At 37.2% G+C, this 14344-nt stretch overlaps 1 protein-coding gene and 1 long non-coding RNA gene across 2 annotated transcripts in view; one reads left to right on the forward strand and one right to left on the reverse strand.

The window, feature by feature from the left end:
* The window catches only part of LOC307157603 (uncharacterized protein), a gene marked incomplete at both ends in the record, with an annotated part of 34075 nt that extends 22643 nt beyond the window's left edge, over positions 1–11432 (reverse strand). Inside the window, 15 exons of the mRNA XM_079869533.1 lie at positions 822–914; positions 1133–1225; positions 1444–1536; positions 1755–1847; positions 2066–2158; positions 2377–2469; positions 2685–2777; positions 2993–3085; positions 3304–3396; positions 3615–3707; positions 3926–4024; positions 4213–4257; positions 6136–6313; positions 10828–10916; positions 11327–11432. Coding sequence (XP_079725659.1) covers positions 822–914; positions 1133–1225; positions 1444–1536; positions 1755–1847; positions 2066–2158; positions 2377–2469; positions 2685–2777; positions 2993–3085; positions 3304–3396; positions 3615–3707; positions 3926–4024; positions 4213–4257; positions 6136–6313; positions 10828–10916; positions 11327–11432 — 1447 coding nt within the window. The remainder of the gene's footprint in view (positions 1–821; positions 915–1132; positions 1226–1443; positions 1537–1754; positions 1848–2065; positions 2159–2376; positions 2470–2684; positions 2778–2992; positions 3086–3303; positions 3397–3614; positions 3708–3925; positions 4025–4212; positions 4258–6135; positions 6314–10827; positions 10917–11326) is intronic.
* A 1217-nt stretch (positions 11433–12649) lies between these two features.
* On the forward strand, positions 12650–13794 carry LOC307157943. The gene is made up of 4 exons (XR_013821139.1): positions 12650–12971; positions 13228–13259; positions 13416–13657; positions 13767–13794. It is a non-coding gene; the product is annotated as an uncharacterized lncRNA (long non-coding RNA).
* Positions 13795–14344: the final 550 nt, after the last annotated feature.

Here is a 14344-nt window from a genome sequence, read left to right on the forward strand (position 1 = left end):
TTAGGCAATCATAACATACATTGATTCTCGTGGAAAAGTGAAAATTGCAGGTTATGACTCCTTTAAAGAGATCGTTAATATAGTCCAAGTGACTACAGTGGCTCAATCTTAAGTTTATAAAGCGACGAGAATACTTTTTGTGCGCCAAATCAAACAAAAATAACGACTTTATTCCACTATTCATTTCCTTCTCTCTGGGCCTCGAGTGAGTTAACGTAGTGTTTTAGCGCAGCGCTTCTGTTTTGTACGTCACACGCTGGTCACACGTAGGCTCACTATTGGGCGACGCTGGTCATGTGTGATACGTGGTGACGTGCAACACAGACGCGCTACGCTATTACACTACGTTAACTCACTCGAGGCCCAGAGAGAAGGAAATTAATAGTGGAATAAAGTCGTTATTTTTGTTTGTTTTTTGCGCACAAAAAGTATTCTCGTCGCTTTATAAACTTAAGATTGAGCCACTGGAGTCACTTGGACTATATTAACGATCTCTTTAATAACTTTTCTGGGCCAGCAAGTTATAATGTCTTAGAAGCCTATGGAGGAGTGATCCAGCTCTCAGATTTCATCAAAAATATCTTAATTTGTGTTCCGAAGATGAACGAAGGTCTTACGGGGTTGGAACAACATGAGGGTGAGTAATTACTGACAGACTTTTCATTTTTGGGTGAACTAACCCTTTAAGCTGTAATTTAAGAACGACGTAGCGTTAAGGAGGTTTCGGGAAACCCAGCCCAAGTCTAAACCTGGACTAAACCCAGTATTGTTTAAGTACTGGTACTAATTAAAATGAATAAAGTTAACTAAAGTAATCATACCATCAGTGCCTTTGGGTCTCTTTCGGTGTGGTTTAACCTTGGACGGCTGGTCTAGCATGCTTTCCTCTTCGTCTCCATCAGCACTATCTAACTCTGAAGACAAAGACACAATAAACTTCATTAAAATGTTGAGTTCCAACCTAAAAGCTCCAGACAAGGGCAGAATAATAAAAAATACATTTATAATAACATCTGAAAACTTTAGTCACAAAGAGCAGTGAGCAGGACCAAGTCTAAACCTGGACTAAACCCAGTATTGTTGAAGTACTGGCACTAATTAAAATGAATAACGTTAACTAAAGTAATCATACCATCAGTGCCTTTGGGTCTCTTTCGGTGTGGTTTAACCTTGGACGGCTGGTCTAGCATGCTTTCCACTCCGTCTCCATCAGCACTATCTAACTCTGAAGACAAAGACACAATAAACTTCATTAAAAAGTTGAGCTCCAACCTAAAAGCTCCAGACAAGGGCAGAATAATAAAAAATACATTTATAATAACATCTGAAAACTTTAGTCACAAAGAGCAGTGAGCAGGACCAAGTCTAAACCTGGACTAAACCCAGTATTGTTGAAGTACTGGCACTAATTAAAATGAATAACGTTAACTAAAGTAATCATACCATCAGTGCCTTTGGGTCTCTTTCGGTGTGGTTTAACCTTGGACGGCTGGTCGAGCATGCTTTCCTCTTCGTCTCCATCAGCACTATCTAACTCTGAAGACAAAGACACAATAAACTTCATTAAAATGTTGAGTTCCAACCTAAAAGCTCCAGACAAGGGCAGAATAATAAAAAATACAGTTATAATAACATCTGAAAACTTTAGTCACAAAGAGCAGTGAGCAGGACCAAGTCTAAACCTGGACTAAACCCAGTATTGTTGAAGTACTGGCACTAATTAAAATGAATAACGTTAACTAAAGTAATCATACCATCAGTGCCTTTGGGTCTCTTTCGGTGTGGTTTAACCTTGGACGGCTGGTCTAGCATGCTTTCCACTCCGTCTCCATCAGCACTATCTAACTCTGAAGACAAAGACACAATAAACTTCATTAAAAAGTTGAGTTCCAACCTAAAAGCTCCAGACAAGGGCAGAATAATAAAAAATACATTTATAATAACATCTGAAAACTTTAGTCACAAAGAGCAGTGAGCAGGACCAAGTCTAAACCTGGACTAAACCCAGTATTGTTGAAGTACTGGCACTAATTAAAATGAATAACGTTAACTAAAGTAATCATACCATCAGTGCCTTTGGGTCTCTTTCGGTGTGGTTTAACCTTGGACGGCTGGTCTAGCATGCTTTCCACTCCGTCTCCATCAGCACTATCTAACTCTGAAGACAAAGACACAATAAACTTCATTAAAATGTTGAGTTCCAACCTAAAAGCTCCAGACAAGGGCAGAATAATAAAAAATACATTTATAATAACATCTGAAAACTTTAGTCACAAAGAGCAGTGAGCAGGACCAAGTCTAAACCTGGACTAAACCCAGTATTGTTTAAGTACTGGCACTAATTAAAATGAATAACGTTAACTAAAGTAATCATACCATCAGTGCCTTTGGGTCTCTTTCGGTGTGGTTTAACCTTGGACGGCTGGTCTAGCATGCTTTCCACTCCGTCTCCATCAGCACTATCTAACTCTGAAGACAAAGACACAAACTTCATTAAAAAGTTGAGCTCCAACCTAAAAGCTCCAGACAAGGGCAGAATAATAAAAAATACATTTATAATAACATCTGAAAACTTTAGTCACAAAGAGCAGTGAGCAGGACCAAGTCTAAACCTGGACTAAACCCAGTATTGTTGAAGTACTGGCACTAATTAAAATGAATAACGTTAACTAAAGTAATCATACCATCAGTGCCTTTGGGTCTCTTTCGGTGTGGTTTAACCTTGGACGGCTGGTCTAGCATGCTTTCCACTCCGTCTCCATCAGCACTATCTAACTCTGAAGACAAAGACACAAACTTCATTAAAAAGTTGAGCTCCAACCTAAAAGCTCCAGACAAGGGCAGAATAATAAAAAATACAGTTATAATAACATCTGAAAACTTTAGTCACAAAGAGCAGTGAGCAGGACCAAGTCTAAACCTGGACTAAACCCAGTATTGTTGAAGTACTGGCACTAATTAAAATGAATAACGTTAACTAAAGTAATCATACCATCAGTGCCTTTGGGTCTCTTTCGGTGTGGTTTAACCTTGGACGGCTGGTCTAGCATGCTTTCCACTCCGTCTCCATCAGCACTATCTAACTCTGAAGACAAAGACACAATAAACTTCATTAAAATGTTGAGTTCCAACCTAAAAGCTCCAGACAAGGGCAGAATAATAAAAAATACATTTATAATAACATCTGAAAACTTTAGTCACAAAGAGCAGTGAGCAGGACCAAGTCTAAACCCGGACTAAACCCAGTATTGTTGAAGTACTGGCACTAATTAAAATGAATAAAGTTAACTAAAGTAATCATACCATCAGTGCCTTTGGGTCTCTTTCGGTGTGGTTTAACCTTGGACGGCTGGTCTAGCATGCTTTCCACTCCGTCTCCATCAGCACTATCTAACTCTGAAGACAAAGACACAATAAACTTCATTAAAATGTTGAGTTCCAACCTAAAAGCTCCAGACAAGGGCAGAATAATAAAAAATACATTTATAATAACATCTGAAAACTTTAGTCACAAAGAGCAGTGAGCAGGACCAAGTCTAAACCCGGACTAAACCCAGTATTGTTTAAGTACTGGCACTAATTAAAATGAATAACGTTAACTAAAGTAATCATACCATCAGTGCCTTTGGGTCTCTTTCGGTGTGGTTTAACCTTGGACGGCTGGTCTAGCATGCTTTCCACTCCGTCTCCATCAGCACTATCTAACTCTGAAGACAAAGACACAATAAACTTCATTAAAATGTTGAGCTCCAACCTAAAAGCTCCAGACAAGGGCAGAATAATAAAAAATACAGTTATAATAACATCTGAAAACTTTAGTCACAAAGAGCAGTGAGCAGGACCAAGTCTAAACCTGGACTAAACCCAGTATTGTTGAAGTACTGGCACTAATTAAAATGAATAACGTTAACTAAAGTAATCATACCATCAGTGCCTTTGGGTCTCTTTCGGTGTGGTTTAACCTTGGACGGCTGGTCTAGCATGCTTTCCTCTTCGTGGTCCTCTCTGTCAGAGTGTTCAGACACTGAAGACAAATACATATTCATGTCACTTATGTGGAGTGCCCACTTTAAACATTATCTTAAAGTTGTTGCACTGAATGGAAGAAGTATATTAATCCACTTATAGTTTAGACAGTGCCTATCTTGTGTTATGTGTTACAGTTAACTAGTATTGCAGACAGTATTGTACAACATAGATGCTGTTACATACCGGAGTGGCGCTCCTCTTCGCTCCTTGATCGAATCTCTGTTTGGGCTGTAAAAAAAAAGAAAAAGAAGTAGTTAGAAGTCATATGATGCTTATAGAGACATGAATTTTTTTTTTTTTAACAGTGCAGACCATAGACTGCTGAATCCAGGGTCTGAAGATTGTTTCCTTTAAGTGCTTCGGCTCCACCTTCCATTGCAAATAGAAGCTTTCCAACTTTAGCTACTTGGAAGGTTTTATCAGTCTGCCTGTAGTAGTTACAGTGTACCCTGATGTCATGTCCCATAAACTTCGCTACCTGCTCAAGCTCTTGGTTGGAGAGGTCCAGCAGCTGGCACAATGTTGCCACATGCTTTCGCAGGTTGGTGGATCTGAGCAGTTGTGGATTATCCACTTTACATTCAATTGAAAATTTTCTCAAACAGTCACAGCCACGAATATTTGTTTGGGTGCCAATGTTTGCAAACAAAAATGGATTGTCCTTAAGAACCCCAACTTTGTCCCTGAGCGCAATCATGAAATCGATGGACGCTTTAGTGCGGTCAAGAAACAGAACAGGTACTTTCCGACCTCTTTTTCCTCTTGTCACCATCCTAGTTAGCCTGTGACTCAACATTTTCTCCACAGGAGACAGCGTCTCATAAATGTCCTTGTTGACTTGGCCAGAGTCAGCTTTCAGGAACATCTCTAGTGTTATCCTTGATGCTTCTCCCTCACGTTTTTTGTTGAAGACTATGACTTGAGCCAGAAGACTTTCACTGAGTCTTCTGTATGCAGCCACTGTTACAGTCTGTTTAAGATCAGCCTTTGCTTTATCTTCTATAGCCCTCAGATGATTCTGCAGCGCAAGAATGTCTTTAGTTAAAGGAACACTTTCATCTTTGTTCCATTTGTTTTGTTCCATGGAACTGTGGGCATTTGTTGCAACATAGTTTGACCACATTTTGTCGAGAAGCTCCTTAAACTTCTTAGTCTTTTTTTCAGCAACAACATCTGACACCATCATACAATGAGCGATCCAGGTCTCAGTTGCTGCTTTGAGTGAAAAGCCTATTTTCACTGCGGTTGAAGGTTTTCCGTACTCTGTCTTGTCTGAGTTGAAGTGTGACACTTTTCTAGCTGCTGCTATTGCCAGGTTAAATTTGGTTGGATCACATAAGTCTTTGAGTCCTCCAATTTTTTGGTTAATTTTCTTAGCTGCCAGGACAAAGCGACCCAGTTCCCTCAATTTCTGTGCAATATAGCGATGTTGAGATTGTTCACGTCCTTTTCGAGCAAACAGTGAATCTCCATATTTACATATCATCTCATCCCCTCGAACGTGGGCAGTGATATTGTCTTGTAACATGTTATGGATTACATTTTGGACTCCATCTGATGATGTCTGTATTGGAAGAAGTTTGGAAGAAACAGTTTGGATGCGCTTTCTTTTTGTTCCTACGTCTGAGTTTTCCTTTTTATCCCTACAAGTTTTGTCATGTCTCCATAGGTCTACTTTTTTAAACATAGCAAAGCAGTGCTGGCAGGGCAAATAGTCACTAACTGATGAGTTTTCAGAGGGCTGTTTCCATGTGACGATCTCCCCTTTACCCTCCTTTAGGACTTCCTGATTATGTCGCCAGTCACCCTTATTTCTTAAAGACTCAAGACGTTTCTTTCTCTCTTTGGAGCCAAGTGGAAAGCTGAAAGCGTGGGCAACATCAGCTTCATCCATGTGCTTCAACTGTAAATGGCGGGCCATTTTTTTATTTATTTTTTCGCAGTAAACACAGTAATGTGCTTTGTCCCACACTCTTTTACCATTATTTTTTTGGCAAGTTTTAACTCTCAGTTCAACGGTCTCTGTGTTGTTCTTGCAACGATCCTTTTTTGAATATGTTTTTGATGGTTGACGTTTAGACTGTGTTAGTTTTGGTTTTGACTCACATGACAGGCTGGAGCACATTGAGACTATGCTGCAGGATGAAGAGGAGTCTGGACTCCCTGGAGGAGGCTTGTACTCCTCACCATCACTATGACAACTAGACATTTCTGAAGCTTCTTCATCTTCTTGATGAGGTGAGCTCACAGTAGAATCAGGAATATCCTTCTCCGGGGCCTTTACCTGCAACATAACAATTTCAACATATTACCTGCCTGCATGAAGATTTGACCTAAATGAATGTCCAAAATGTTTAAAACCAAGAACAAGTATCACTTTCAGTCAAGTTTGGTAAAAGTGCAATCATCTAGAAACAGCTGTTTTTGATTAAAACTGCTCTTGTTCATTTATATATATATACAGGTGCTGGTCATTAGAATATCATCAAAAAGTTGATTTCAGTAATTCCGTTAAAAAAGTGAAACTTGTATATTATATAGACTCATTACATGCAAAGTGAGATATCTCAAGCCTTTATTTGTTATTATTTTGATGATTATGGTTTACAGCTTGTGAAAACCACAAAATCAAAATCCCAGAAAATTAGAATATTACATGAAATCACACAGTAATTACACAGTGATACCATGGTCATTGAGCCAGGTGTTGGTTCTGTTGGCAGTGTGGGCCGGTGCAAATCCTGCTGGAGAATGAAGTCAGCATCTCCGTAAAGCTTGTCTGCTGAAGGAAGCATGAAGTGCTCTGGACATGTCCTGGTAGACGGCTGCGTTGAGTGGACAGCACAGTGGACCAACACCAGCCGATGACATGGCTCCCCAAACCAACACAGACTGTGGAAACTTCACACTGGACTTCAAGCATCTTGGATTGTGTGCCTCTCCATTCTTCCTCCAGACTCTGGGACCTTGGTTTCCAAATGAGATGCAAAATTTGCTCTCATCAGAAAAGAGGACTTTGGTCCACTGTGCTTTATTAAATCCAGAGTCAACGCAGCCGTCTACCAGGACATTTTTAGAGCACTTCATGCTTCCTTCATTCTCCAGCAGGATTTGCACCTGCCCACACTGCCAAAATAACCAAAACCTGCTTCAATGACCATGGGATTACTGTGTAATTACTGTGTGATTTCATGTAATATTCTAATTTTCTGAGATTTTGATTTTGTGGTTTTCATAAGCTGTAAGCCATAATCATCAAAATTATAACAAATAAAGGCTTGAGATATCTCACTTTGCATGTAATGAGTCTATATAATATACAAGTTTCACTTTTTTAACGGAATTACTGAAATAAATCAACTTTTTGATGATATTCTAATTTTATGACCAGCACCTGTATGTATATATATATATATATATATATATATATATATATATATATATATATATATATATACAGGGCCTGAAGTTAACTTTTTTGACCACCCGCCACAGTGACTTTTTACCAGCCAGTTTTTTTGTTTGTTTTTTTTTTGCCTCATAAAAGGTGAAAAAAAAAGGAACTGCACAAACATTTGTTCTTTAACTTGTAAGAATACACATTTAAGTGCTGTCAAGTTATTAACGAGATCCATACAAGTAATAATAACTCTTAGAATACAGATATAGACCGAGTGCAGCTCGTAGGCTATGTAAACTAATCAGCAAGTACTCCAGTCTTTGGTGTCTTATGATCCGTCAGAAATCATTCTAATATGCTGATTTATGATCAATGTTGGAAACAGTTGTGCTGCTTAATATTTTTTTATAACCTGAAATACTTTTTTCAGGATTATTTGATGAATAAAAAGTTAAAAAGAACTGTATTTATTTAGAATAGAAATCTTTTGTAACAATATACACTACCGTTCAAAAGTTTGGGAACAATAACTATTTTTTTTAAAGAAATTAGTACTTTAATTCAACAAGGATGCGTTAAATTGATAAAAGGTGATGGTAACGATTTATATTGTTAGAATTTTTTTTATTTTGAATAAATGCTGTTTTTATGAATAAATGCTGTTAACGTTTTACTCATCAATGAATCCTGAAAAAAGTATTCCAAAAAAATATATTAAACAGCACAACTGTTTCCATCATTGATAATAACTGAGTATCAAATCATCATATTAGAATGATTTCTGAAGGATCATAAGACACCAAAGACTGGAGTACTTGCTGATGAAAATTCAGCTTTGCATCACAAAAATAATTTACATTTTAAAATATATTAAAAAAGAGAACCATTATTTTAAATTGTAATAATATTTCATAATACTGTTTTTTTTTTTTTTTTTTAACTGCAGGCTTGATGAGCATAAGAGACTTCTTTCAAAAACATTAAAAATAGTAATGTTTCCAAACTTTTGACTGGTACTGTATATATATATATATATATATATATATATATATATATATATATATATATATGAGAAAAGGTCTCATAAGCCACCCCCTTCCCTGCTTGTGTTTTTGCTCATTTCAAAAAATATTTGCCATCATCTGAAAACTACAAAAAATAATAGAGTTACAGTGATATGTAAAAAGAGCTTGTTGCTCTATCAACACTCTAGTTTTCTAAAAACTAACGTTAGACCTTCACCAAACTGAAAGCTCCTGTTTTAACTTAAGCAATATGGACTTTATTTTTTAACATGTTAATGCTTATTACAGTTGCATAAACTCTTTGTGATCATGCATAATTGTTAAAGGGGGTATTATGCTTTAGAAATTTATTTGGCCATAATCCCAAACACATCATTATTTTACACTATAGAAAATGCTGTATTGAAACATGAAATTGCAACGCGTGTAACTTACACAGGACACGCGGCCCTTGCCTGAAAATAGCCATTGGGGAAAAATTCAGAAATACTCAAAATGCTTGAAAGGTCCGAAACATAATTCCAGCTATGTTTTTAATGAGGGAACAACATTGTAACATGCTTAAAAGCTCTAAAAAGTAGACTTTTCCATAATCCCCCTTTGACGCAGCCTTGCCGCGACATGCATGTTCACAACTAGTCAGCCACAGTTCACGGTCACAACAAGATAATACGATAGTAAAAAGTACTTACAACTGTTGATGCTCTCTCACATTTTTCGTGGTGATTTCTTAGATTTCGTATCCTTCGTCGTAACCGTTCCAACGCACTTTTGTGTTCCATTTTCTTTTGCTCCTAGTGCTAAACTGAGGATAATTCGCTCGGTAACTTTCTCGTGTAACAAATACTGCGCTCTGATTGGATAATTACCATGCAGTACAAAAGTGTTCTGATTGGTCGAGTCCACCTGCATTGCGCATTTTTTTTTTCTTGTTTTTTTTTGTTCTTGTTTTTTTTTTAAAGTGAGCTGTAAGTGTTAAACCAATAGACTATACATCTTACTATTTTGACATGTTTTACATAAACGAGGTGACCTGATAAATATGTTACAATTTTTAAGATTTAATTTGTTAAAATACTAAAGAAATATCTTATATAGTATCCAGGACTAAATCCCTCTAGATTTTTAGGTGTGATATTATGTGCACAGTGACTGCTCGCGGAGCGCTCTGATTGGCCGATCCTAAATGGGGCCTCTCAAAATGAAACATTGTTGCAAACTGGGCTGGAGCTGCAGGGGCAGGCTCTAGTCAACTCAGGATGACCTGAAAATCCACAATCACAAACATCTCTGTATGTAGTGTTAGATTGAATTGAATTGTTCACATAATTATAAATATAATTACAACTTAACTTTTTTAACAGACTATTTTTTAAGTTATATTAAAATAAACAGAAATTAATTATTTCTGAAAGATTGGATTTTTGCCTTTAAAAAAATCACATAATGCATCAAGTGTACCTCTCTTCTTTAAGAGCCTATGAATAAAAAAAGGCTTTAAAAAGAAAAAGGGTATTAAATATACAGCATATAGCATAAACTAAACACTAATAAAAAATAAGTTAATATAAATGCTTATTACTAACAAAAAAAGTTATCAACAGCTCACTTACTTTCTCCTGTCTTACAATGTGTTTGATACTTTCCGGTCAGGATTTGGGCCCCACCACAGCACTGAGACAGCTCTGACAAATGATATCCGCATGAATACCAACGCAGGCGAAGGAAATACAACTCTATTAGTCCAGTGCTCCAGTCTCTTCTCCGGCTTCCTGCCGCTCAGAGAATAAAATTCAAAACTTGTGTATTGTGTACAAGTCTTTTCATGGTTTAGCACCACAGTACATCTCTGAGATGTTAGAGCCATTTGAAACATTGCAGGCCCCGAGAACTTCAGGGAGGGGTCTCCTGGTGGTCCCCAGAGTCAGGAGTAAACACGCTGAGGCTAAAGCTAAAGTCTGGAACAGTCTTCATGAGTATGTGAGACAGGCATCAACTCTGACAATGTTCAAATCCAGGCTGAAAACAGTTCTGTTCACCCGTGCGCATATGACACTGAAAGTATCTATTTTATCTGCTCTCTTGCTTTTTACAGTAATACATTTTTATGTTGATGTTTTATGGATTGATTTTATCTGCTTTAATTTAATTTGATTTATCCTTTATTTATAGCTACAGGTTAGTCCCTTGTGACTCATGTCTCACTTTCAAGAGAGACCAGTTTCAAACATATTATAAACAGTTAAATAAAAATACAAAAGTTTCACAGATACATCATGACATGGCTTAAAATTTCTAATTAAAACAACAGCAATTTCCTATAGACACATTTTCCAGACCGTTTAATACAACTCTAAATTCTCCAAGTGTGACCAGGCTGGACAGCTTCAGATCCTGCTGAAGCTTGTTCCAGCTGGAGGGACCTGAGAAGGAGACAGTCTTTTTCCCCAGCTCTGTGTGCACTGCAGGGACACTAAAGGACAAAAAGTCCTGGGAGTGGAGTCTGCGATGGCAAATTCTGCATGTAAAGTACGATGGCACTAGATGGAGAATAGATTTGTAAATAAACAGATACCAGTGCAAGAGTCTGCGCATGTATAATGAGGGCCATTTCACCAGCGAGTACGGTGAGTTGAGAATTTAATGTCTGTGATAATAAACCTTAGCGCTCCATGATACACTGCATCTAGCATGCCCAAAGAGCTGACAGAGGCATTCATGTAAACAATATCTCCATAATCTAAGACACTCATAAAGGTGGCAGACACTGACTGTTTTCTGACTTGATAAGAGAAACATGACATATTTCGATAAAAGAAACCAAGTTTGAGCTTGAACACATTGTTTATGACCAAATAATTCAAGAACCAACCTGTGGTCTTGTCTGTGAATCTGATGTCCAAAAGCCTTTGACACAACTTCACACAACTTCCACAGCACAGTAATTCCTTTGCCTCAAGAGCTTCAAAGAGCTTCATCATTGAGAACCTTTAATGTGGCAGTAACTGACCCATGACCCTTTCTAAAGCCAGAAGCCAGACTGATAAGGCGATAAGATGTTATTGGAACATAAGTGATGCTTCACCTGCTTATTAACTAATTTTTTTAGAGTTTTTGCTAATACACACAATTTTGAAATAGGTCTGTAGTTATTTGGAGAAGTTGGGTACTCGCCTTTTAGCAGAGGTTAAAAAAAGCCTTTTTCCAAATGCCAGGAACAGAGTTTTAAGTAAAAAGTAGGGAGAGACAAACCTCTCATTGTGCATGATCCTTCTGGGGTATGCCAGTGTGATCACTTAGGGTGATAGCAGCAGAGCAACCCAGAACTTAAAAAAAATGTGTTAGTCTGTAGGAAGATTGTCATTCATCATTTGAGTGCCTTCTCCTGAATCCTGAGATTTCATCTCTATTCCATTGGATTAATCCTATAACCTTCACCTGTTGTGGTATAGTCATTGACTTATTAGCTCAGTCTAACCAACTATAACGTATCAATAACTTGTCTCTTCTGTGAGCTTTGTGTTGGTATCATTAAAGAGTGCAATATCTGCACTTAAAGGTCGTAGGCCTATAGCTTTTGTATTATCTTTGAAACAGATCGTAACTGCATTCAATTTGGGGAAAATAATTTTTTACTTTTTTGTGGTGTCATATGGGCAATACCTTTTCCTATGATGTGCTGCTCTTGGTTTGTTAGTGGGTGAACCTAACCCTAACCCTAACCCTAACCCTAACCCTAACCCTTGCCAACAAACAACAACAAAAGAACACAATTTATGTGATTTTTCCCTCATGTCCCACCCACTTCCCTTTAAGGGAAAACAAACAAAAGAACAAATAAGCAAAAATAAAAAATGCATTGTTACACTTAATATATGATAATAATATTACAAATAACAGTAATAATAGTAGGCCTATGGATGCCATGTTTTTTTTTATTATCTATTTTTTATTTGTATTGGTAAATCCATAAATAAATAAATAGAATCAAATACATACTTCTTTCTTCACTGTAACCCTTTACTGTAAATTTACAGCGAATTTCCTACAGAATTGTACTGTATTTCCATAATAGAGTATTAGGCTGTATCTTTTACACATTTCTGTTTTCAACCCGATAAATTCGTAATACAGTATCTATCATACTGTAAAGGCATTGCATTGTAGGATTGATTTCTTTCGCGCTCAACTCAGTTCAAATGTGACGCGAGCATACTGTAGCTAGCTACTAGCAGCTACAGGCAAACTTGTTTTGTCAGCGGGATTCAGCTGAACAGAATAATCATTCCTGTCATCAAGATAAACAGTGTCTGCGAATCTGTGAGCATTGTTTAAGCTTTTGTGAGCTTCGGTTCGTGTTTCAAACATTAGTTGCCTGTGACGCAGCAGAAAATGGACGACGTTAACGGTACATGAAGACGGTTGGAAGAGTCATCTCTAAATAATCTAACCTGCGCGTGACGATAAGTGGGATTTAGAGTTTGAGAAGATGGAGAATTGTTCAACTGAGTGATACGGTAAGCCAATATATATATATGTTTTTTGCGTTCGCATTTCTGCATTGTTTCCACGTAACGTTAGGCCTAACGTTATTTGGTTTGATTTTGCGAACGCGGTTTACTACCGCGGCCGCGCAAACAATTCGCTCTGTTCCACCTGTTTACCAAGTAACTTAGCCTAACGTTAACGTTAACTTCGATATTTCACATAATAGGAAACATTCACCATGTTTTTTGCATGACCTGCTTTTGATATATATATTTTTCGTTTCAGGCTTTGTAATCTGATGACGGTCCAGTGCTAATGTAAGTGCTTTTAAGTAACGTTAGTGTTACAGTTATAGTCTATCTGTGGTAACACAAAAATGCTATCAAATGCTGTCAGTTCTGTGATCGTGCTTTTGAATCTGAATTTTGCCAGCACATGAAAATCCATGTTCCTAATGTTGTTTTCAAATGTAGTATTCCTGATTGCAATGTCATGGTCCTACAACTACTCCCACACTTCAAAGAGAAGTTAGACGGTGTTATCCTTCAAGCAGAAATAGAGATTATTCAACACATCTCATTAATCTGTAATATGTTTTATGTTTTGGTTCTGTTGATCATGGCTGTGCTGTCCTTTTTAAAAAATTGTTTCAGGAATTTACAACGCTGATGTCCAGCAATCTACATTTGCCAGAAAGTCCACGACTTATTTCCTGGTATGTAAACATTAAAGGGGTAGTTTTAGCCAAAAATGAAAAGCCATCATTTACTCACCCCACTGCAAAATATGTTTTTCTTAATTAGTGTTTTTTTTCTTGTTTCCAGTCCAGATATCTAAAATTCTTACATGAAGAAGTATTTAATAGACAAGTAAAAATTGTCTTGTTTTCTGAAAGAATAAGTCAAAATTAAGTGAGTTTATGCTTAAAACAAGCAAAATAAAATGCCAGTGCGTTTTAGCGTTCTAACCCTAATCAATTTAAATTTTTAGGTGAAAAACTTATAGAACTATGAATATACAACTACATCGAACCACAGTGGAACCCACTATAGTTAATTTAATTATTAATATTATTTATTAATATTATTTATAATTATTAATATATATATATTTTTTTTTCAATTACAGGTCAATCTCTACGCAACCAGTGCTGGACATTACGTTTGGAAGGTCAAGGTGTGTGTGAAGGATCACAGCCTAACTTCATCACTGGCCTGGCAGCGCTGTTTGCCTCCTCCTATAACTTCAGCTTGCAGTACCAGGAAGAGGCAGCACCTTGAGTTTGTTCAGAGGTTTGTCATTGGCATATTTGCCATTCATATGGCTGAATTAGACTGAATTGTGACTTGTCTTGTCTTGTGTCTTGACAGTATTTATTAAGCTGACTACTGGTATAAACAAT

The sequence above is a fragment of the Squalius cephalus genome (genome assembly GCF_949319135.1).
Source record: "Squalius cephalus genome assembly, chromosome: 4".
Classification (NCBI taxonomy): Eukaryota; Metazoa; Chordata; class Actinopteri; order Cypriniformes; family Leuciscidae; genus Squalius; species Squalius cephalus.